The 25,674-nt window shown below is 46.4% G+C and overlaps 1 protein-coding gene and 1 pseudogene across 1 annotated transcript; one reads left to right on the top strand and one right to left on the bottom strand.

The window, feature by feature from the left end:
- The first annotated feature begins 4,757 nt into the window (after nucleotides 1-4,757).
- LOC125551699 (FCS-Like Zinc finger 10) lies at nucleotides 4,758-6,781 on the top strand. The gene is made up of 2 exons (XM_048714993.2): nucleotides 4,758-5,982; nucleotides 6,377-6,781. Exons 1-2 carry the CDS (start codon nucleotides 4,958-4,960, stop codon nucleotides 6,537-6,539), a joined length of 1,188 nt encoding a protein of 395 aa, XP_048570950.1. The 5' UTR covers nucleotides 4,758-4,957; the 3' UTR covers nucleotides 6,540-6,781.
- Nucleotides 6,782-20,564: 13,783 nt separating this feature from the next.
- LOC147990385 (uncharacterized) lies at nucleotides 20,565-21,302 on the bottom strand (annotated as a pseudogene).
- Between the last annotated feature and the right edge of the window lie 4,372 nt (nucleotides 21,303-25,674).

Below are 25,674 nucleotides of genomic sequence, written 5' to 3'. Positions count from 1 at the left end.
CAGCCTGACAAGTTCGAGAGTGGCGAGGCTACGAAGGAGGAAGGCGAACGAAGCAGCTCGGCGATGCCCTGATCACCACTCCTAGGGCCAGTCGGAAGCCCCAGCATGAGCACCGGTAGGAAGGACCATCGGGGCTCAGCTGGAAGACTGCTGGAGGAGGCGATGGCACCAAGAGAGTGGCCCCCTCCTCGGCAACCAAGAGGCCGGTGATGATGGTGCCAGGGAGGGAGGGGAGAGGCGGAAAGACGAGGCGGCGGGTCTCCGGTATGGGACGAACGCGTCGGTGCTATCATACTCCGACTGGACGGCCTGCCTCCCGCCTTCTCCGTCTCCTGGCTTCATCTTCATCAACACCGCTCTAGGGAAATGCCGACCTCACGGTTCGGCACCTCCCTCAGGGAGACGGCGGGCGACCAAGACAACCAAGGGGCTCGGGGTGCGCCGCTCCCCACCTTTGCGGGCAGGAAGGCACACCTCCCCTCAACATCAGCCCCAGGGCCTCTAAAAGGGGCAATGCTGGGATTACCAATAGTCCCCAGCCCTGCTTCCCGGGAGGACGTCGAGGGCGCCGAGGACTTGGTCGCCGAGCTAACAAGCGGCAGCAGTTCGAGGCGAGATGTCGCATTACCTAACGGACGACCGACTGTGGCAGAAGAGATAGGCATTTCCCCACAATGGAGGAGCTTGATATCTCCCACACCACGGACGGCCCGTCCGCCGCGTCTTCTCTAGGCTTGGACCAGACTCACTTCCCAAGCGACAATGCAAGCATTCGGTATTGCCGACCTCAAGCTACTGCCTAGGGCCTAGCCCCAGACCTTTCTCTTCAGCATGGCCAACCGAAAGCAGAGGATGGGGGAGAAGGGATGCGAGAATGAATGCCTCCGCTCTTCCCCCGCCCCTCCTTTTATAGGCGGGTCGGGGAAGAGAGTTGATCCCTCAACGGGTGATCGCTGTCCTCCTCCACCAATTCAAGAAGACCGGGACCCTGCCTTGATGCTCTCCTGCACCAGGTGCCTCTGTTACCTACCCCGCGCGATGCATGCATCATACGTGGCTGAGGATAAGGGCGTGGTGGGAAGAGTGAATTGGCAGTTACTCCCCCGTGCGTTAAAGTCATTCATGGGCCATTACAAGAGTGGCCCCACCACAATTGGCTTTACACGACGTGCGGGTAAACCGGAAACTGGTCTAGACTCAAGTAATGAAGAAGCCAAGAAGACCTCAAGGGGCCGGCCACTTCCGCGCTCCTGCTTGTGCACTTGTTAGGGCCTACCCCAGCGACGCCCGACAGCGCGTTCGGGCCAGACCCGGGGGCTTATGTCGGTGCAACAAACCCTGGGTCTGTTGCCCAGACTGTGCACAGGCACAAGAACAAGACCACATCGTTGAGATCAGATTGGAGCACAAGGGACCAGTCCTTTGTAGGATCCAAGTACAGATCAGGAAGACCAAGACTAGCTAGAGAAGCAAGACGTTGCTAAGGGAAAAGCCTCCCTTGCCGGGCAGGCGAGCCTGGCAAGGACGGGGTTTCCCCCGGAACCTTCGGATCGTCCCGGCAGGCCTGTCGGGGCTTACGGAAGCAGAACCACCTCACTGCACCACCTCATCACGACACACATCGTTGGTCGGTGCGGTGTCAAGCTCCAAGGTGACTAAGTGGCTGCTATTCGCCACATGGCAGCCACTTTCTACAGAAAATGCCTCCAAGCGGCACCCGTCCTACGACGTGTTTAGGGTTTAGGGCAAAACAACCCGACAGGACCTGCCGGGCGAGCTGTGATGTGATGTTGAGCGGTGCATTTAATGTGCTCTGTCAGCCTGCAGAGTTAGGTATGATAGCACTGTTTGCTATCTAATCAGTGCATAATGATTGATTTGCCATTGTGGTGACCCATTTATCTATAAAAGGAGGCTCATGGCAATCGTAGAAGGGATTCGGATCTCCTCACACTCATACGCACGTAGCCCCTCTCACCCCGAGGCAACCCTGCCGGGCAAGCGGGCTGCGCTCACCACCATTTTTCCACCATCAATCCACTAAAGCAGGAGTAGGGTTTTACGCCTCACGGCGGCCCGAACCTGGGTAAAGATTGCCCGTGTGATCTCTGTCGTGCTATTCCACGCTCTTCCACTCTTTGTGCCACGTGCCCCCCGTCAAACCAGAAAGGGACTCCCCATAGGTGGTCGTGGTTTCCTGCGACAACGACAAACATAGAGATCAGACTAGGAGGGTTGCTCCCCATGCCATGTCCACCACCCCTTCAGGATATCTTTTTGAAGATCATTGTGCGTATCACACTCTCTGCTGTTAGGGTACACCTACATGAAGCGTCTGATTCGGTCTTCCCTTCTACTCGGCAGAACACGCATTCTCATGAGGCCATAGAAGGTGTATGTCCACGCTCATTCTCAATGATCATGTTGTGCATGATCATACAAGCAGTCATGATGTACCAAAATGGACAAGTATAACCAATTTTTTACCTTGTGGCAATTTTGTCAAACACCTTGTGTGCGAGAAGATAGATACTGGTCGGTTGCACATCGGAGCGTGGATGGTAGTCGCGCCAACGAGGAGCGGCTCCGGAAGGCGTCTCCTATGCCTCCTTGACGCCTATCAGCTTGTGGCTGCACGTAATGCCGATGACGCAACACCGACGACGCCGACCGGAGTAGTGGTCGTGCAGCTTGGCCGCGGTGGTCGCGCGACTGTTTGAGGTAGCTCCGGCGGCCAGTTATCCTACTATGGACAATGACCACGAGCTACGGCCACCATCACGAACTCCGACGCTCCGACAGACAGCTAAATCGGCCAAAAACAACACATTGGCGGATCCAAATCGGCACAATCGTGGGACCTCTGGCGGCCAGTTGTCCTACTACGGACAGCGACCATGAGCTGCGGCCACCATCACGAGCGTCGGCGCTCCGGCAAAGAGTCAAATCTGCCAAAAACAGCGCGACGACATATCAAAATCGGCACGACAACGGGACCTCTAGCGGCCGCCTGGACGGCGTGACCTGATGCAAACTGCCAAATTTGCATCGCCAAGTGTCGTATTTTACATCTAGAGTAAACCTGAGTAATTTTTTGATCTACATTATCTATTGATGCTTCGACAAACAGCTAAATTGGCCAAAAACAACACAGTGGCGGATCCAAATCGGCACGACGATGGGACCTCTGGCGGTCAGTTGTCCTACTACGGACAGTGACCATGAGTTGCGGCCACCATCACGAATGTCAGCGCTCCGGCAAAGAGCCAAATCTACCAAAAACAGCGCGACGACATATCCAAATCGGCACGACAACAGGACCTCTAGCGGTCGTCTGGACGACATGACCTGATGCAAACTGCCAAATTTGCATCACCAAGTGTCGTATTTTACATCTAGAGTAAATTTAATCCCGAGTAATTTTTTATCTGCATTATCTGTTGAAGCTCCGTTTTTGCGGGCCTTCGTGATGTAAAATCAGTTAATTATAAATCTAGATCATCTATTGGGATGCTCTTATTGCACTTTCATTTAGACACCTGTGCTACCTCCATCATGGTTTAGTAGTCCCTTTATTTTGGATCAAAATATTAGCATTAATATTTTTCTAGTTCACGAATCAACTTGTGGTTGAATGGTTAGAATGACAGTGGTATCCCCTGCCCACCAGAGTCTAAGTTCCATACTTGACGCTGGTGCTAGCATTTTCTTGGATTTACTTTAAGCCTTCCGGCGATGTGGGTTTAGTGTGAGGACATGTTCCTCTATGGCGTCCGCACTTCTCGAGTTACTCCCTCCATCCCACAATGTAATGTGCCCGCGCTTTTCGAGATCTAAGTTTGACCATAAATTTAGCTAACTAGACCAACTGTGGCGAAAGCAAAAATTATACCACTGAATTTTTATCGAAATACAAATTCATTTTTCTTCCGTCGTAGTCGGTTTTGTTGGTTAAATTTTTGATCAAACTTAGGTCTTGAAAAATATGGGCGGACTACATTTTGGAACGACGAGAGTAGATTTCTTTTAGGATCCAACGTGCCATGACAATCTAATGCTGCGTATTTTCTATTTGTGTGGTTTTAAAAATGGTGTGGATGTCCAGTAGGCCTAGGATGGTAAATGGGATGTCACGTCCAAGCTAGCACGGTAACAAGGATGTCACGTCGGATCGTAGAAAACGAGAAATGCTAAAAAAAATTGTGGAAAAAGAGTCTGCACGCATTGGACCGAGCCATGCGCGCTGCCACGTCTGTTCCCGGGCCGGGCAAGCACAAGAGTGTACTACTACATGCAGTACAGATTTTGCATGTACCACCACTCCACCAGCACCGGCCGGCCGGCCGTCGCATTGATACGACGTGGCTACACGCCTAGCGGCTGCCTCTGTCTGGCATCCATGAATGAGAGGGGAAGAGTATTTCAGAAGCAAGCCCATCACTGCGCCGGCCTGCCCCTGCCCCTGCTCCTGCTCCCGCTCTGTTTTCGATGCACTGCACGCCAAAGCGACGCCCCTAGGACGCAAGAGAGAGAAGCGCTGCCGCTAGCCTGCTGCTCTAGTGGTAGTGGTCGAGGAGGATGGAGTGACCCAGTGCAGCGCCGCGGCCTCGCAGGCTCCGTTTGAGAGGGAGGGGCTCGCCTCGTCGGGTCCTAGCATTGCTCCCCCTCTTTCCTCGCCATCGCGGTCGCTGAGCGAGAGCGATCGAGGAGGGAGAAACGAGGAGGGGTTTCAGTTAATCAGGTGGGTACGGGATGAGATCGATGCGCGCGTGGGTCGTGCTCCTCTCTTGTTTTGGCCGCGAGTCGCCCGAGATTCCTCCTCATCCGGACGAGGCCTATCTGCCCCCCGTTGCCGTCAGTCGTGCTCCGATTGTCCTGTTGCGCCCACGCGCGTTGTTCTTGACGACTCCCCAGTGGTTCTTGGATCCTAGCCAGTGCTGGAATTTGGCGTTTTTTGATGCGTGATTGCTTTTTAGTCTCGGCCGCGCCGATCCCTTGCAGTCTGAGCCTTTCTGATCTCTCGGTTTCGTTTTCAGAGCGCCGGGGCGGAGAGGGAGGGAGGATGATGCTGAGGAGGGTGGTATCCGACCAGGCCGCGGCGGGGGATGCGCTCGACGGCGCCGCAGCGGGGAGGCCCCGCGGCCCGGCCTTCTTCGCCGTGCCGCGGCTGCTCGTGGGGCTCGCGGCGGCCAAGCGCGGGACGCCGGACTGCGACTCCACCGCGCGGAGCCCCAAGTCGCCGCTCGAACACAGGACCTTCCCCGCGCTCGGCGGTTCGCTGCTCGGGTCGCCAAGGTCACCCAGGAGCTGGGACTCTCAGCGCGTCGGTCTGGGCGGCCTCGTCGACACCCTCGCCGAGCCCGCCGCCGACGCCAAGAACCGCCTGCTCGGGTTCCAGATGCGCCCGACGAAGCTGCAATGCCTCGCCAAATCCTACACCTCCCTGCCCAAAGACATGCCGAAAGACTGCGGGCATGCGCAGCCGGAGCTCCGGGAGGTGGAGGCTGCCGCGGCCACCGCCGGCTCCGGGGGCATGTCGGTTCCGTGCACTAGGTTCTACGGGGATGTGAAGTCTGGTCCAGAGGTCGTCGTGTCCAGTGGTGCTCAGCTCGGCTTTAGTAACCACTCCGTCGACCGTGTCAAGTTCCCTGCTTCCGGGTCGCTGCCGGTGTCGATTGGCGGACCACGCCGGTACATCGGGTCCGTGTCGGCAATGGAGGTCGAGCAGTCCGAGGACTACACCTGCATCATAGCTCACGGCTCCAATCCGAAGACCACCCGCATTTTTGGGGATTGCATCTTGGAGCCCTGCCCTGTTCTCATGCCTGACTGGGAGAGCAAGGAGATCGATGTGGACAAGGAAGGAACTGAGTTGTACTGGCTGGTCAAGGGCTCCCCCGACGCCGACGCCGCCGAGGACTCCACGCGCTTCTGCTCGTCTTGCAAGAAGAACCTGAATGGCAACGAATCTTCCATTTACCGGTATGTGGATGCATTTACCCAGTCATCTTTAGTGGTACTATTGATCCGAATAGGCGATGATTGTGATATATGTTGAGATGCAGTGACCATCTTCATTCAGTTCTTCAAGGAATTTGCATCACCTACATACATTAGGATTGGTATATGTTGATAGATAATTGCTCTTCAGATGGAATGATGGATAGAATGGAAATTAGGATTGTTGGTACATACAGTACATTCATACATAATTGCTCTTCAGATGGAATGATGGATTGGTACATTTATAGATAATTGGTACTACATACATTAGGATTGTTGCTGTTCTTTCTTTAACCGAACCAAGTTAAAAATGAAATGGGCATCACATCATTTATCTACTTAGCACCATTGAACAAGTTTGTTGATTTTGCAGCGGTGAGAATGCATTTTGTGGTGGCAACTGCAGAAACCAAGCAGTCCTGAATGAAGAGGAAGATGAGAACAATCCTGCAGTCTCCTCTCCCAGCTCAGCTAGTTCGACTTCGCAGTTTGACGACGATGACATCTTCATCGATGAGGTGGTCGTGCTGACATGACCTCCGTCTCCCCTGATGCCTGACCAATGCACCCTGTGCTGTGCCAGGAAGATGGGTCAATAATGTAGTTTAGTGATCGTTCATCATCGCCATCGCCACCACCGCGGTCATTAGTTTGCTGGTTTTTGTAAGTTATGTGTCAGCAGTTGAGATATTGGGTGGAATTGATGAATTGGTAGCTGCATGCCCTGTAGTTTTGGTCATAAGGCAGTTTTGGCGATTATGAGCTCCTTTTCTTTTTCTCTCTTCTTTGGTTACCTCTTGGCAGCCATGGCAATGTTTGCGTGGTGTAAGTTGGGGCAATTTGATGAGACACCGACATTGAGCTCGAAAATGCCAAATGAAGACCGAGGTCCATGGAGGTCGTATTTTGAAAAATCCAGAATTCATACTTTTATACTCCCTCTGTCCCATAATATAAGACGTTTTTGGAGTTCAAAGTGATCTGCAAAAACGTCTTACATTATGGGACAGAGGTAGTATGTCTCAAATATTTTTGAAAGAAATATGCATGTATCGGAGACATTATGTGCACGTATGTAAATCTTCATGATGAAATGCGTTAAAAGGAGAGCTACATAAACAAAAAATTGTGGTTTTCCAACATATGGACGGTTCATTCTCAAAGTTCATGGTTTCGATTTCTTTGTGCAATTCGCAATGCAAGTTCATTCTCAAAGCTCATGATTTTCTTTTCTTTGTGCAGTTCGCAAGTCAAGGTATTTCATCATGAAATTTTACACGCATACACATTACATCCTTGTATACATGCATACACATTACATCCTTGTATACATGTACTTTCTCTGTAAACTAATATAGGAGCGTTTAGATCACTACTTTAGTATTCTAAACGCTCTTATATTAATTTACGGAGGGAGTGGCTTTTGTCAATTAAATAGTTCTTCCCCTCCCGAGCCGGCCCCCGCGTGGGCGACCGGGAGGCCCCAGATCCCATCGGCCGGACCTCCCCCACTCCTCCTTCTCCTCCCTCGTCGCCGGCGGCGGCGGGGTCTCGGGTCCTCTTGCTCGGGTGGGGCTGGCGCGGGACAGCGCCCCCGGGCTGGAGCGTGGTGGGCGGGCCGGTCGCCACGGCGGGTGGTGGCCCTGCGGCAGGAGGTCTCGCGATCTGGTGCGTCGTGGCCGCCAAGGACGGCGGCGGCGGCATGACCAGATCGATTCGCGACGGCGAGGCCGGATCTATGCTCATGCGTGGGCCTTGATCGCTGGTCTGCCGTCGGCACGGTGGTGGATGCGACTCGTTGGCAGCTGGGCAGATCTGCGGGATTCTACCCTTGTCTGGTCCTTGACAGTGCGGGCAACTCCAGGGGAAACCCTAGATCTCCTTGGGATCGAACGATGGCGGCGCTTTTGCGTCGTAATCCCTCTTTAGGGCATTGTTTTGGAGTTTGCTCTGGTTGAAGGGACCAGCGACGTCGGCGGTGCACGTCTGGTGGAGCAACTGCCGATGAAAATCGCGCCGACTACGGTCATGGCGGACGATGGCGGCGTCTTAGATGTCGTTCCCTTATCGAGGCATCGTCGTTGCAGTCTGCGTCATCTGGCTCGGGATGCTCCGGGGGAAACCCTAGATCTGGGTCTTCCGGATCAGACAATGATGGCGTTTTATCACTTTCCCTCCCCGGAGCATCGTTTTGGAGTAAGTGCTGGCTGGGGGGGTGGTGGAGCGGTGCTTCATCTCACACATTGATGGTGGCGGATTTCGGCGGCATGGCGCTGTGGAGGCTCGGCGTCCGATGCACGGAGACGGACTCGCACAGGAGAAGGTTGCTGTCCGGCGTCATGATGACGTCGATGGCAGAGTGACCAGATAAGGTAGAAGCCTCAATATGATTTGAAGACGGACCAGTGGAAGGTGGCGGCGACGACACACGAGTGCGTCTGACCAGATTGTGCCTCAGACCCGGTATGTGGCTCGGCTGGGGCTCCTGAATAAGTTTCGGCTTCCGGCTTTTGATGTTAGGCTTAGATGAGTGGTTTGGATAGTGGCCCAACTAGCACCCTTCATCATTTTGGATAGAAATAGTGGCATATGTTGGCAAGATGGTGGATTCAGGTACATTGTTATAATACTTTGTAAGGTCCTTGAGACTCAATAAAGTGGCCGTATGCATCTCCCAGATGCAGAGGCCGGGGGTCATCCTCCTTTTTTAATTTTTTTTACGAAGGAAGTATATATATATATATTTTTAATCTGGGATGTTCAAATTTTGATTTTTTTAAAAAAAATTGGCCACCATTGAGCTCGGTCTGCAAAACGGCTACTCGTTATTGGTTTCTCCAAAGATCTGGCAGATAGAAGCTGGAGCAAACTCGCTAGATTCGGATAGATTGTCAGCAATACCAGTGATCTGGTGCCTGTGCAGACTAGATTTTTTTTCCTAGTATAGCATCATCAGGGATGCACGAAAGCTGGGCAAACAATGGAAAAAGAGGGGTATGTGAGATCAGCCATCATTATTCAGAGTTTAAATGATAAATCGCATGGAGAGGGAGCACTCCGTTTTTCAAGAAAAAAGGATGATAAATCACATGATTTCTATGCTTTAGATAGAGAGATGAATTCAGCAACAAATTGAAAGCCATCCAAATCTGACCTGCTCCCGGGCAAAACGTTTGAGGTGGAACCTTCATAATTGTATGCGTGGGTTCCTCTAGAAAAGAAAACTTCTAAAATATCATAACTGGATTTTACAAAAATCTGGTTCCGTTGTGATGCTCCGCCTTGGTCTGTTGGAGATTTTTTGATCAAGAGTTTTAAAAGGACGGAGTCCCACTCATCAAACCGTGCTCTTTATACCCGCAAAAAAAAAAAAACCGTGCTCTTTATGCTGGGACGAGAGAGGGTGAGTATGAACCTCTGGCGAGTTTTGACATCGCATTTTAGCATGGCAGAAAACAGAATTAAAATGATCTTTAATGAAAAAGTAGTCTGCATAAAGTTATTAGTGTCCTCGAAACAAACAACTTCGATATTTAAGTCGTCTTCAGCCAAGGTTGTATACAACCTGAGGAGACAAAACAGTGCAATATTGTCAAATAAAAACAACCCAGTCTAGCCGGGTCATCTTACCCAGAATAATTGGGCTAGATCCGAGAGGAGCAAGCAGTTAGTCCAATATAACTAGGCCAGAGCAGAGAGGGGCCAGCAATTAGCCCAGTTTAATAGGGACCAGCCCGATTTATCCGGAAAAATATGCTGACACGGTGGGAAATATAGGGAGCTCCTACACAGCGCTTTCAGCGCCCGTTAGCGTTGCTGGTGCTCGCAGGCGCAGCGTAGCGGGCCGGCCCAGCATAGCGGGCCGGCCCAGCAATCTGTTGAAAAATCCAACAGGATGAAAAAAAATCCAGATTAAATCGGCTGCACTGAGATTCGAACTCTACCCGCCAATGTCAACCACACAGCACGAGAACCACTAGTGCAAACATTAGCATATATTAGCATATACTAGTAGTATTATACCCACTATAAATTGAATAAAGGAAAAATATAAATTTGAAAAAGAATTCTAAAAACAATGAATTCAAAAATAAATAAATAACTGAAAATTTTCATACCAATTTGAAAAAGTTTGCGATAGTAGAAAAAGTTCATGATTTTGAAAAAAGCATAAAACCGTAAAAAGTTCATGAGTTTTAAAAAAGGCCATCAACTTAAAGAAAGTTTGAAAAAGTTAATTGATTTGAAAAACTTTCATCAATTTTGCATTAAAATATCTTAAATTTTAAAATAGTTTACAGGGTTACAAAAAAAGTTGATCAATTTTGAATTAAAAAATCACGAATCCAAAAATAGTTCACTGGGTTTTGAAAAAAAGTTCACTGATTTTGATAAAAAAAAGTTCATGAATTTTAAAAAAAGTTCATCAAATTTGGCAAAAAAGTTCATTGGTTTGAATAAAAGTTCATCAAATTTGAAAAAAAGATCATACAGTGTTTTTAAAAAGTTCATCAACTTTGAACTGATTTCTACAATTTTAAAAAAAGTTCATTAAAATTGAAAAAAGTTCATCCATTCTTAAAAAAGTTGTTCAATTCTCAAAAAAGTTCACAAATTTGAAAAGGAGTTCATCGATTCTTAATACAAAAATTAACAAAAGTTTGCGCATTTGCAAAATAAAAAGGAAACAAAAGAGAAACATAGAAAAAATAAGAATAAGAAGAAAAAAAACGCGTGCATCGCCATCTATAGAATAAAATAAGAAGATCGAAATAAATTGTCAGTTGCGGCTTGTTATCCGACTGGTAGCTGCCTTGCTCTGCGGAGCTGTTTAAGGTTCGAATCCTGGACAAAGCTGCCTTCTTTTCTCATTTTTTTAGAAAAGAAAGGGCAAGATGGCCCGAGCCCAAGAAGCAGCGCCCGTTTGCGAACACATAAGCACCAAGGATTCGCCAGAAATATGAGTCCTAGTTGGCGCTAAAGGCCCCCTAAAAAAAGTTGGCGCTAAAGGCGCCAGCTATTATTCAAAATAATTTTGCATGACCATTAAGGCGGATGCTAGGAATCCTCCGATTGATATGCGTGAGAAATCATCCAGTTCACTAGCCACCCGATCAGTCCACCAGCACACGTCTTTAGCCGTATGATCCGAGTAAGTCAGCCTCGCTCAGACTTTTCTCTTCACGTGCGTCCTAAGCCGGGGGACACTATGTGGACAACACACATCACGTGGTTTAATATATTTATTTTTTAGATGACAGGAAATTGTTGTGCAACAACTTGAGTAGGGAGCAATTAGTTAACGAGAGCTCCTTCGAAAGCTTCGCAAGCCTTCTTTTCTCATTTCTTTAGAAAGAAAGGGCAAGATGGCCCGAGCCCAACAAGCAGTGCGCGTTTGCGAACGCATAAGCACCAAGGATTCGCCGGAAATATGAGTCCTAGTTGGCGCTAAAGCCCCCCTAAAAAAGTTGGCGCTAAAGGCGCCAGCTATTATTCAAAATAATTTTGCATGACCATTAAGGCGGATGCTAGGAATCCTCCTATTGATATGCGTGAGAAATCATCCGGTTCACTAGCCACCCGATCAGTCCACCAGCACACGTCTTTAGCCGTACGATCCGAGTAAGTCAGCCTCGCTCAGACTTTTCTCTTCACGTGCGTGCTGAGCCGGGGGGGCACTATGTGGACAACACACATCACGTGGTTTAATATATTTATTTTTTAGATGACCGGAAATTGTTATGCAACAACTTGAGTAGGGAGCAACTAGTTAACGAGAGCTCCTTCGAAAGCTTCGCAACGATCAGCGTCACTTGGCGCGCTCTCAGCCATTCGCCACGTGTCGCGCTCTGAACGCTTCCTTCGGATTTTGTTTTTTTATTTTTCCGCACGCGTTTTAGGTTTTCAAATGGTTTTTTTCGACGTTCTGGTTTCCCCCTGTCTTTCTTAGCTTTTCGATAAAAAAAATTGAATTTTTTTTATCGAAAAAACGCGTTTTCTTTTTTTCCCCTTTTGTGAAAGTCACGGTTTTTCTTCCGCGGGAGGCACGGTTGTGTTTTAGCGAGAGTCACGGCCGTGCCTCTCGGAAACAAAAAAAACGCGTTTTTTTTCGCGAGAGTCACGGTTTTGCTTTCGCGAGAGGCACGGTTGTGCTTTCGCGAGAGTCACGGCCGTGCATCTCGGAAAGGGAAAAACAAAACGCGTTTTCTGTTTTTTTTTCATTCGTGAGAGTCACGGTTTTGCTTCCGCGAGAGGCACGGTTGTGCTTACGCGAAAGTCACGGCCGTGCCTCTCGGAAAGGGAAAAAAATACGCGTTTTCTGTTTTTTTTCTTTCGCGAGAGTCACGGTTTTGCTTTCGCGAGAGGCATGGTTGTGCTTTCGCGAGTCACGGCCGTGCCTCTCGGAAACGAAAAAACGCGTTTTTTTGTTTTTTTGTTCCTTACACGAGAGTCACAGTTTTGCTTCCATGAGGGCACGGTTGTGATTTTGCGAGAGGCACGGGCGTGCCTCTTTCGGAAAGGGAAAAAAACCGTGCTCCCGGTTCGTTTTTTTCCTGATTTTTTTCGTCTGGTTTTTCATAAAGAAAAGTTCGTCAAAACCTATCAACATGAGATCTAGTTTTAAAGATCTCGACGCGAGGAATCCAACGATGAAAACGGTTCGAGATTTGGACGCACGATTTAAGAAATAAAACGTTTTGAATAAACGGATCTACGAAAAAATGGAAAACTTCCAGGTTACGACAAGTGGCGCGCTGCATGTGCGCCACTTGTCACGACCGGGAAAAGTGAAGTGTTCTTTGCAACGAGTACTCTTTAATTAGTGATTTCGACTTGAGTATCTCCACGAAACCAGGTAGGTCCTTCAATACGGTTGCAGTAATCTCACGTAACCCAACTAGCTATTTGCAATAAAAATTGGTATATACGATTATACTGCGGCTACCAACATCTATAGACACGAGCTGCATCATATCAGAGCGACGGCGGCCCAACTGCTTCAAGGTGTGTTACGACGAAGGCCAGTTGCTTAAGTGATGTTGCGACGACATGCTTCGATGGTCGTGGCAATGGCATGACGACGTGCTTCGCACTTCGATGGTGTGCTTCAGTGGCCGTGTCGATGCTGGGATGGCAGCTCGCCTGCTTCGGTGATGTTGCGATGACATGCTTTGATGGCCGCAGTGTGCTTTGATGGTTGTGGGGTGCTACGACAGCAACCTGGCTACTTCAATGATGTTGCGATAGCGTCTTGTGACGGAGGCCTGGCCGCTTCAACGATGTTGCGACGACATATGCTTCGACGGCTGCAACGATGGTACGCAGCGTGCTTCGCACAACGGCGGTGTGCTTCAGCGGCCGCGGCGATGCTGTGTAGTGACCATACCTCAAACAGTCTAATCTCTGTGCATCAGTGTCATCCCTGGATCGGTAATGCTGACACGCACAGTACTTGAGGATTTATAATAGAGTAGCAATCACATACTTATTACATCAAATGTCTCAAAAGATAATTTATTACAATAAATATGACTAAGGCCATCTAATACGATAACAACGGAAGGCTTGGAAGATAAAGTGAGTCCATCAACTCCAACGGCATCACTGAGTGAAAGACAACGACCTATGGCTCCTTACTCGTCGTCTGGAAAGTCTGCAACATGACACGTTGCAGCCCGAAACGGGTCAGCACATGGAATATGCTGGCAATGTAACACAAGAGAGTAATGAACAGAATAATGCTATCATTACATGCATATATGGCTGGTGGAGGCTGTATGGTTAATATGTTTTGCGGAAAGCCAATTTTTCCCTACAACAAAGAAATAAATTTTATTTAACTATCATGATGGTTGTTAAACATTGAGAAAGTTCACCCAACTCAATCCAAATTAAGCATCATCATTAAACCCAATCAAATTATATTAAGAGTGATGAGATCCACATGATAATCCAAGAACTAGATACTCAAGATGTCCATAACCGGGGACACGGCTAACCATGATTAGTTTGTACACTCTACAGAGGTTTGTGCACTTTTCTCCACAAGACTCGATCTCCTCCGTTGGATTTCTCGCACTACATAATGTTGGAGAAACGGATGACCGAGACACAGTCTTTCCGAAGAGGTCCCCTTAACCGATAGATAGGCATGTACACCTACAATCCCCTACATCTGCTAGCCCATCATGGAAAGATTTCCCACAACTTACTCAACTATGCCAGAGCCCATAATGGCATGTGACTGCACACGGAAGTTTCTAGCATGAATAATCTTATGATCCCTTTGAACCCGGGTGGCAGTTCATAGGAGAATCACACGGTACCCCAGTATTTCCAAAAATACAGGCAACATTAGGTTCCCTAGGTGCCTCAATCCACCCAGATGTGTATTAAATTTTCCACCTTAAGTTAACCATTAATTAACAATACTCACATCTGTCATGAATACACTCAAACCCAAACCACGTCTACGAGCATAGCATAGCAATATAAGCAACGTAGAAGTAGCTCCTAAAGGTTTGGTAATAAACAGGACAATAGGCACTACCTCATCTACTTCCCATAACCCACATAATAATCAGATCCTAATCATGCAATTGTTTGAGGATTGATCTAATGCAATAAAACTGGATAGTAAAGAGGTATGATCAAAGTGTTACTTGCCTTGCTGATGATCCGTGAAACCTAGAGACTCGTACTAGCACGCTTCACACTCTGGGTACTCTATCACAAACAAACAAGTATACAATAAGCAATCAAACAAAGATGCACGGGTAAAACTCAAATAAGAAGATCTAACCAGAAAGTTCAATTTAAGAACTCCGGTTTGCAAAAAGAATCAAATCGAACGAATCAACAAAACTCAAACTGAGAAATAAATAAGCTTCGATTACTAATTTGGACTAAAGTCAAATTTTACAGTAGCAAAAACTTGTTTAAGTTGATTAAACAGAAAGAGGGCTTCAGGACGAAACTCTAGACGCTTGAATCGCCTGATTCCGACAAACGAACGAAAAGATAAACTAAAATGAAAATCGGATCAGAAATCATGATTGAAAATAATCATGAAAAAATCCGAGAAAAAGAAAAAACTGACGAACAGGCTAATGAACGAATGTTCACTGTCTGTGGCTAAATGGTGAAAATCGTTCGTTAAAATGAACGAACGAACGGGCATTCGCTAAATAAATAAACCGACGAAAAACCGGTCTAAAAAATAAACCGGATTTTTTTTATAAAAAAGGATCTGGATCTAGGGTTTACTGAAATAAACCGAAGAGAAAAAAACGACGGCGGCGGTCAACTCTGGCGGCGGCGCGGGGCTCGAGGCGTGGCTAGGGTTCGGCGGCGGCTGGGGCTGGCGGGGTCGCGGGCTTATAAAGCCTGGGGCGAGGCGGAGTCCGGGTCGCCCACAGCGGCCCAAGTCGGTTCAACCTCTTTTTCTTAAAATAAATCCGTGCAGAAAAACGAAGAAAAGAAATACCAAACGGACTCCAAAAATCTTGAAATAAATTTTTTCCGTCCTCTAAAAATCTATCGGACAAGGTGAACATTTATTTGGGACTCTAATGCAATTTTGGAAAACACATATTTTTCCTAATTCAAATAAAATAGCGATAAAACTCCGAATAAAATTCTTATTTGATTTTAATATTAAATCTCCAATATTTCTTTATTTTGAGGAAGTCATTTTATCCTCTCTCTTTTATTTTTATAAAAGAAATATTCAAAGAGAAAATAATTAAAATCAAACGATCCTCTTTTTCAAAATTCGAGTAAACTCAAATATGAAAATAACGAAATTTCCAACTCTCTTCGTGGGTCCTTGAGTTGTGCAGAATTTCTAGGATCAAGCCAAAATGCAATAAAATATGATATGCAAAGATGATCTAATGCATAACATTCCAACTTAAAAGAATTAGGATGCTACAAATCTACCCCCTTTAAGATGAATCTCGCCCTCGAGATTCGTGTTGGCTAGAAAATAAGTGAGGGTGATCCTTCCATAGGTCTTCCTCTCGTTCCCAGGTGGCTTCATCCTCAGTATGGTGGCTCCACTGAACCTTACAAAACTCGATAACCTTGCTGCGTGTGAATCGGCTGGCAAAATCAAGAATCTTGACTGGTTTCTCCTCCTAAGTCAAGTCGCTATCCAATTGAATCGCTTCCAGTGGCACTGTATCTCTCAGAGGGATATCAGCCATCTCTGTGTGCCACTTTTTCAACTGAGAAACATGGAACACATCGTGAACTTCTGACAATCCTTCGGGCAATTCCAACTTGTAAGCAACTTCTCCCATATGTTTCAAAACTCTGTATGGTCCCACAAAACGTGGTGCTAACTTTCCCTTAACTCCAAAGTGCTTCACTCCTCAAAGTGGTGATACACGAAGATACACTCTGTCTCCAACTTCGTAAACTATCTCTTTGCGTTTAGAATCCGCATAGCTCTTTTGTCTGGACTGGGCTACTTTAAGTCTATCGCGAATCAGCTTAACCTTCTCTTCAGACCCTTTAATCAAATCTGTTCCAAACAACTGTCGGTCTCCAACTTCATCCCATAACAACGGTGTCCTACACCTCCTCCCGTACAATGCTTCGAAAGGGGCCATCTTCAAACTGGCTTGATAGCTGTTGTTGTAAGAGAATTCTGCGTAGGGCAAATTGTCGTCCCAACTAGATCCATAATCTAGCACACAAGCTCTCAACATGTCCTCCAAAATCTGATTGACTCTCCTAGTCTGTCCATCTGTCTGCGGGTGAAAAGTTGTACTGAACTCTAGCCTGGTTCCCAAAGTTTCATGCAATGGATTCCAAAACTTTGAGGTAAACTGGGTTTCTCTATCTGATACAATGGTCCTCGGAACTCGATGCAAACATACGATCCTGGTCATATATATCATTGCCAACTTAGCACTGGTGTAAGTGGTCTTCACTGGGATGAAATGAGCTACTTTCGGCAAACAATCGACTACAACCCATATCGAGTCATAGCCTGAACGAGTCCTGGGCAATCCCATGATAAAATTCATACCTAACTTGTCCCACTTCCATTCGGGTATCGGCAATGGTTGTAGTAATCTTGCTGGTTTCTGATGCTCTGCCTTCACTCTCTGACATACATCACAAACTGCTATATATTCCGCAATATCCTTCTTCATTCCGGTCCACCAGAAACTATTCTTCAAATCCAGGTACATTTTAGTATTTCCTGGGTGAATCAAATATAGAGAATCATGGGTCTCCTGCAAAATCAGCTTCCTGATCTCCTCATCATTTGGCACATATACGCGGTCCTCGAACCATAAGGTATCATGCTCATCCTCACGAAATCCTTTAGCCTTTCCTTTGCTCATCCTTTCCTTTATCTTGGCAATCTCCTTGTCCGTCTTCTGAGTTGCTCTGATCTTATCCATCAAAGTAGACTGAATCTCCAATGCTGCTACATAACCTCTCGGAACTATCTCCAAACATAGCTCGCGGAGATCCTCTGCCAACTCCTTGGGTAACTCTCCGGTTATGAGTGTATTGACATGACTCTTGCGGCTCAACGCATCGGCTACTACGTTAGCCTTTCCAGGATGATAATGCAACTTCATATCATAATCCTTAATGAGTTCCAACCATCTCCTCTGCCTGAGATTTAACTCCTTCTGCGTGAAGATATACTTTAAACTCTTGTGATCCGTGTATACCTCATAATGGTTTCCGATGAGAAAATGTTTCCAAGTCTTCAACGCATGCACTACGATTACTAACTCCAAATCATGCGTAGCATAATTTAACTCGTGGGGTTTAAACTGTCGTGAGGCATATGAAACAACTCTTCCCTCCTGCGTAAGTACGGCTCCAAGTCCTCGACGAGAAGCGTCCCAATACACTTCATAATCCTTGCGTTGATCTGGCAGAATCAACACTGGTGATGTAACCAAGCGTTTCTTCAACTCCTGAAAACTGGCCTCACATTCCTCAGTCCATCTAAACTTGATGTCCTTCTTTAACAACTCCGTCATAGGCTTTGCAATCTTCGAGAAATTCTCAATGAACCTCCGGTAGTATCCTGCGAGTCCAAGAAAACTCCGGATCTCTCCAACTGACGTGGGTGCCTCCCAATTTGTCACAGTGACAACTTTGGTGGGGTCTACCGCTATTCCTTCTCCAAATATAACATGTCCAAGGAATCCAACTTCCTTCAACCAAAACTCACACTTGCTGAACTTGGCGTATAGCTGATGTTCTCTGAGCTTCCCAAGTACTAAACGCAAATGCTCTTTATGCTCCTCTTCATTCTTTGAGTAGACCAGAATATCATCGATGAACACCACAATGAACTTATCCAAAAACTCCATAAACACCTTGTTCATCATGTTCATAAAATAGGCAGGTGCGTTAGTCATGCCAAATGACATAACGGTATACTCATATAGCCCGCACCTCGTGGTAAAAGCTGTCTTAGGTATATCCTGCTCTCGAATCTTCAGTTGGTGGTATCCTGATCGCAGATCGATCTTGGAAAACACATTAGCTCCTTGCAGCTGATCAAACAAATCATTGATCATTGGCAGTGGGTACTTGTTCTTAATCGTCACCTCATTCAGTCCTCGATAATCAACAACCATCCTCAACGATCCATCCTTCTTCTCCACTAGAAGTACTGGTGATCTCCAAGGTGACGAGCTTGGGCGAATATATCCTTTATCCAGTAACTCCTTAATCTGCTTCTTAATTTCCTCTAAATCCCGTGCGGGCATCCTGTACGGTCTCTCAGATATTGGCCCTGTGCGTGGCAAAAGCTCAATAAAAAATTCGATGTCTCTATCCGGTGGCAATGCCTGGCAACTCTTCTGGAAATACATCCGGGAAATCCCTCACCACTGGTACTTCCTCCTATACAACTCCTGATAAGGAATTTACTTGAGTCCTAATCGGCTCATGCCGGGATACATACTTGATCCTTCTTCCTTCTGGGGTGGTGAGAAAAATCGACTTACTGGCGCAATCAATGTTTCCTCCATACATCGATAGCCAAGTCATACCCAGAATCACATCCAAACCTTGCGACTCCAAAATTATCAGATCTGAGGGGAAAACATGCCTACCTATGGTCAATGGCATCTGAAAACATCCTTGGCTTGCCATATACTCTGCTCCTGGCGAGCTCACTAACATAGGTGTGCTAAGAACTTTGGTGGGCAGCTTATACTTATCCACAAATCCCCTTGATATGTATGAATGCGATGCATCGGCATCAAAAAGAACGACTGCAGTAAATGACTTAATAAAAAACTTACCTATTACTGCATCTCGTTGGGCTTCAACCTCCTCCACGTTAACGTGGTTCACTTGTCCCCTGTTGAAAGGGTTGGGCTTATTCCTAGAACTTCCATTGCCATTTCCATTCTTAGCTTCAGGACATTCATTGGCATAATGTCCAGTCTTCTGGCACTTGTAGCAAGTAACTTGGCTTAGATCTTTCTTAGCGGGTTTTACTGGGTTGGAACGGTTCTGGTCGTTGCTTCCTCCATTACGATTCCCATTCTTGGGGCCACTATGGTTGTGCGAACTTCCTCCAGTGTGATTGTGACCTCCATGGTTATGCTGAAAGGGTCCTCCCGAGTTTGGGGTAAAACGGGGTCTCTGCCGAGCTCCAGAATTATACTTCCCTTGTCCATACTTCCTCTTGCGGTTGTCAATCTGCTGCTGCTTCCCTTCAATCATGAGAGCTCTATCTACCAACTGTTGGTAGTTATTAAAGGTTGCTACCATCAACTGTATGCTCAGCTCATCATTCAGTCCTTCCAGAAACTTCTCCTATTTAGCTGCATCCGTAGCAACGTCATCTGGGGCATAACGTGCTAGCTTGCTAAAGTCATCCACATACTGGCAAACGGTGCGTCCTCCTTGGCGTAAGTTGCGGAACTCACGCTTCTTCATGGCCATAGCTCCTGCTGATACATGGGCTGTGCGAAAAGCCTGCTGAAACTGGTCACACGTAACAGTGTTGATGGGATAGGTGACAGTGTAATTCTCCCACCATGCTGCTGCGGGTCCATCAAGCTGATGTGAGGAAAAACGCACTCTTTCCGCATCTGTGCATCCTGCAGTGGTCAACTCTCTTCCAATCTTGCGGAGCCAATCATCTGCAACTATCGGCTCGGTGCTACTGGAGAACACCGGCGGATTCAGTCTTAGAAAACGGTCTAAGTGATCAACAGGTGGTGGTGGTGGGTTGTTGTTGTTTTTGTTGTTCCCCTGATTCTGATTCTGGACTAGTCTCTGCATCAATGCATTCTGCTGCTGGATCAACTGAGTGAGCTCCGGTGGGAAAGCAAATCCATTGTCGCGTCTCGGAGGCATCTGATGGGTTTAGAAAAGATGAGAAAACAGAGTAGAGTGGGGTCTAGGGGGAAACACTACCCATATGCACATGAGACAAGCACAATCATATCACTCAATCAATCAAGCAAGGGCATACAATCGGTCTAGAACTATCGTTACAAAAGTGCTCGGACTATACTATATACATGGTGGAATACTACTACTGTTTTGGTGGTCGACTAGAAAAATTGATCGGTAGAAGACTCCATAATATCCGCTCCAGTTTCATCAACAAAGTCATCATCCCTATCGTCGGGGTTCGAGTCGGTGTCATCGATGATGATGTAGTTCTCCGGGCAAGTGGAATCGTCATCTTCTTCTCCTGGCGCGGGGTCTCCCATGAAGACTCCTAGCTTCCTTGTCAGGTCGTCATTCTTCTCCACTAGTACGACGATTTCCTCCTCATAATCTTCGCGAGTTGCCTTGAGTTCTTCTTCAAGCTCGGTGATCCTTGTCATTGCCTTCTTCAGATCTATCATGCCTGCGCACATCTGATTCTCCTAGCGGCGTATGTGCTGGTTTAACTTCTGGATGAAAGCGGCAATTGATCTATCCTTCCTGATGCTGATCATCTCCAATTGCTCATCTCGGCGCCCACAAATATGGTAGATATTATCCTTGAGATCCTTGTGGTAAACTTCTCCAATGCGTCCCATGGTGATGTGGGCTGCTATACTCTTTCCTAGACTCCAGGTTGGTGCATCAAAGAAAAATTCTATGGGCTCAGTGACTAGCGTAAATGTTCTTCCTGGAACTTGAACTTGAATCATCCAGCGCTCCTCTTCTGGTAAAGTGGCGTTATAAGTCCCGGTGAAGCTTGGTATTCCGATGTTGAGGTACCTAGTGACTTCCTTCAAGTGGCGTCCAAAAGGTGTGTCTTCATCCGGTTGTGCAAACTTGTTCCTTGCGTCCGCCATCCTAAAGAGTAGAAAATGGAGAGGAGTCAGAAATGAGAAGAGAGTAGTGATCTAGGGTTTTAGCTTAGTGGTCGTGTCCTACAGTCACCGTGTGCTCTGATACCATCTTGTAGCGACCAGACCTCAGATAGTCTGATCTCTATGCATCAGTGTCATCCCTGGATCGGTAATGCTGACACGCACAATACTTGAGGATTTATAATAGAGTAGCAATCACACACTTATTATATCGAATGTCTCAAAAGAGAACTTATTACAATAAATATGGCTTAAGGCCATCTAATACGATAACAGCGGAAGGCTTGCAAGTTAAAGTGAGTCCATCAACTCCAACGGCATCACTGAGGGAAAGACAACGACCTATGGCTCCTTACTCGTCGTCTGAAAAGTCTGCAACATGATACGTTGCATCCCGAAACGGGTCAGCACATGGAATATGCTGGCAATGTAACATAAGAGAGTAATGAACAGAATAATGCTATCATTACATGCATATATGGCTGGTGGAGGCTGTATGGTTGATATGTTTTGCGGAGAGCCAATTTTTTCCTACAACAAAGGAATAAATTTTATTTAACTATCATGGTGGTTGTTAAACATTGAGAAGGTTCACCCAACTCAATCCCAATTAAGCATCATCATTAAACCCAATCAAATTGTATTAAGAGTGATGAGATCCACATGATAATCCAAGAACTAGATACTCAAGATGTCCATAACCGGGGACACGGCTAACCATGATTAGTTTGTACACTCTGCAGATGTTTGTGCACTTTTCCCCACAAGACTCGATCTCCTCCGTTGGATTTCTCGCACTACATAATGTTTGAGAAACGGATGACTGAGACACAGTCTTTTCGAAGAGGTTCCCTTAACCGATAGATAGGCCTGTACACCTACAATCCCCTACATCTGCTAGCCCATCATGGAAAGGTTTCTCACAACTTACTCAACTATGCCAGAGCCCATAATGGCATGTGGCTGCACACGAAAGTTTCTAGCATGAATAATCTTATGATCCCTTTGAGCCTGGGTGGCAGTCCATAGGAGAATCACACGGTACCCCGGGATTTCCAAAAATACAGGCAACACTGGGTTCCCCAGGTGCCTCAATCCCCCCAGATGTGTATTAAAGTTGCCACCTTAAGTTAACCATTAATTAACAATACTCACATCTGTCATAAATACACTCAAACCCAAACCACGTCTACGAGCATAGCATAGCAATATAAGCAACGTAGAAGTAGCTCCTAAAGGTTTGGTAATAAACAGGACAATAGGTACTACCTCATCTACTTCCCATAACCCACATATTAATCAGATCCTAATCATGTAAATGTTTGAGGATTGATCTAATGCAATAAAATTGGGTAGTAAAGAGGTATGATCAAAGTGTTACTTGCCTTGCTGATGATCCGTGAAACTTAGAGACTCGTAGTAGCACGCTTCGCACTCCGGGTACTCTATCGCAAATAAACAAGTATACAATAAGCAATCAAATAAAGATGCACGGGTAAAATTGAAATAAAAGATCTAACCAGAAAGTTCAATTTAAAAACTCCGGTTTGCAAAAAGAATCAAATCGAACGAAGCAACAAAACTCAAACTGCGAAAAAACAAGCTTCGATTACTAATCTGGACTAAAATCAAATTTTACAGTAGCAAAAACTTGTTTAAGTTGATTAAACAGAAAGAGGGCTTCGAGACGAAACTCTAAACGCTTGAATCGCCTGATTCCGACAAACGAGCGAAAAGATAAACTAAAACGAAAATCGGATCAGAAATCGCGATCTAAAATAATCGCGAAAAAATCCGAGAAAAAGAAAAACTGACAAACAGGCTAACGAACGAACGTTCGCTGTCTACGGCTAAACGGTGAAAATCGTTCGTTAAAACGAACGAACGAACGGGCGTTCGCTAAATAAATAAACCGACGGAAAACCGATCTAAAAAAATAAACCGAAAAATAAAAAAACGGATCTAGATCTAGGGTTTACCGAAATAAATCGAAGAGAAAAAACGGCGGCGGCGGTCAACTCCGGCGGCGGCGGCGTTCGGCGGCGGCGGCGGTGGCGCGGGGCTCGTGGCGCCGCTAGGGTTCGGCGGTGGCTGGGTGGGCTGGGGCTGGCGGGGTCGCGGGCTTATAAAGCCTGGGGCGAGGCGGAGTCCGGGTCGCCCACGGCGGCCCAAGTTGGTTCGGCCTCTTTTAAAAAACAATCCGCGCATAAAAACGAAGAAAAAAATACTAAACGGACTTCAAAAATCCTGAAATAAATTTTTTTCGTCCTCTAAAATTCTACTGGACAAGGTGAACATTTATTTGGGACTCTAGTGCAATTTTGAAAAATGCATATTTTTCTTAATTCAAATAAAATAGCGATAAAACTCCGAATAAAATTCTTATTTGATTTTAATATTAAATATCTAATATTTCGTTATTTTGAGGAAGTCATTTTATCCTCTCTCTTTTATTTTTATAAAAGAAATATTCGAAGAGAAAATAATTAAAATCTAACAATCATCTTTTTCGAAATTCGAGTAAACTCAAATATGAAAATAACGAAATTCTTAACTCTCTCCGTGGGTTCTTGAGTTGCGCAGAATTTATAGGATCAAGCCAAAATACAATAAAATATGATATGCAGAGATGATCTAATGCATAACATTTCAAATTGAAAAATTTGGGATGTTATATGCTGCGACAACATCCCATCTGCTTCGTTGATGTTACGACGACATGCTTTGATGGTCGCGGTGTGCTTTGGCAGTTGCGGAGATGCTGCGACGGCAACCTGGCTACTTCAATGATGTTGTGACGGCGTGCTTCCACGGCCACAACGGGTGCTTCGACAGGAGCGACGACGTTACGATAGAAACAAGACTGCTTTGATGATATTGCGACGTCGTGCTTCAACAGTCGGGGCGATGTTACGACCAACAATGGCGGTGGCATGCTTCAAACAGTCGCAGTGATGTTGCGACGACATGCTTTGACGACCACGGTGATGCTGCGATGGAGGCCCGGTTGCTTTGACAATACTGCGATGGTATGCTTCCCGGTCGTGGCAGTGTTGCGACGGTGGGACGACTGCTTCGCCAATGCTACAATGTCAACCCACCTGCTCCGATGATACTTGGTTGGGATACTTACCAAGGCATCAAATACCCTACTTCAAACATTGCTATATCCAAGCAACCATGACTCCATCAGCTTGCTTGTACCAAATCCAACAAACATCCACGATCAACATCAAGAAGATGGTGTTGGAATCCTTGTTTGGTGCTTGCTACGTGCTTCATCTTTAGACATTTCTTTTGAACGTATATTATTTGTAGCATCACATGTGGCGAAAGCAATACGTGTGATGTATTTTGACAGTTACACGGCTTCATACAGCATGATAATTATTTAGTTTCCAGGTTGGCACACCCTTTCAGAAAGCCTTGTATTAACTCGTGATGAAACCAAGACACCATCTCCCGATTCAGCTGTAAGAATCCGTGCCTCGGGGTTTAGCTTGTGATTGTAAATGTAAAAAAGGAACCAACGGGACCACTAGACTCAATAGGTGGATAGGCTACTTCGCGTGCTAGACAGAGAGGCGCTCCGCGTGTGCTAGACGCCAGACGATCGCATGCGATCAGTCTGGTCACAATAGGCAAGAACATAAACTAGTAACTTACACACTTTCTTAAACCATGTTAGAGCAAGTATAATAAATCTAGTCAGCTGGCTATAAGGTTTTACATGTCAGCAAAAATCCTTGCTGGAGGAGTGAGAAACGAAGAGAGAGAAAAGAGCCGGCGCTCCGTGTATCACCCGACTGCAGCTCAATCTTCGATGCAATACAACCAGCATGCAGCCGGCGTGAGTGCTAAACGCAAGAGCTCCGTCTTTCCTGCCAATCATGTGAGCCTGTTTAACCTTCTTTACATGCAAACATTGAATATTATAGTCCATCTAATAGCCAGCCTACAGCCAGCCTATTATACTAGTAGTCTTTTATCAAGCCTTTGGATGATGTGGCACCCATATACAGCCAGCAGCAGGCTCTTCTATTAGCCATGCTCTTACTACCTCCATAGTGGGTAGGAACATCTATGTAGTGTCATGCAACGATGTATTTATTAGGTTATAGACTTATTGTTTTTTGGAGTGTGTGATGTTCCGGTAACTTATCTACTAGTAGTTACCACAAGCACCTCTTTCTTTATTAAATATGTGTCACATAAGCAAAGTTGTATTGGAGTGTGTGATGTTACTTTTAAGTTCCTCCCCATTATGACCAGACTCAGACGATGGTTGACATGGCCGATGAAGCAAAAAATCATTCGACTGGTTTTAAACATTTCCCGACTATTATGGATACAC

The sequence above is a fragment of the Triticum urartu genome, chromosome 1A (assembly GCF_056163025.1).
Source record: "Triticum urartu cultivar PI428250 chromosome 1A, HENAU_Tu73, whole genome shotgun sequence".
NCBI classification, from domain to species: Eukaryota; Viridiplantae; Streptophyta; class Magnoliopsida; order Poales; family Poaceae; genus Triticum; species Triticum urartu.
Note: the sequence above shows the minus strand (reverse complement) of the source record. Positions and strands in the feature narration are given on the sequence as shown.

Bases quoted from the DNA above. Each gene is read 5' to 3' on its own strand.
- LOC125551699 (XM_048714993.2), top strand. From the start codon at position 4,958: ATGCGTGATTGCTTTTTAGTCTCGGCCGCGCCGATCCCTTGCAGTCTG. The intron at 5,983-6,376 runs GTATGTGGATGC...TTGATTTTGCAG, and splicing joins AACGAATCTTCCATTTACCG to CGGTGAGAATGCATTTTGTG.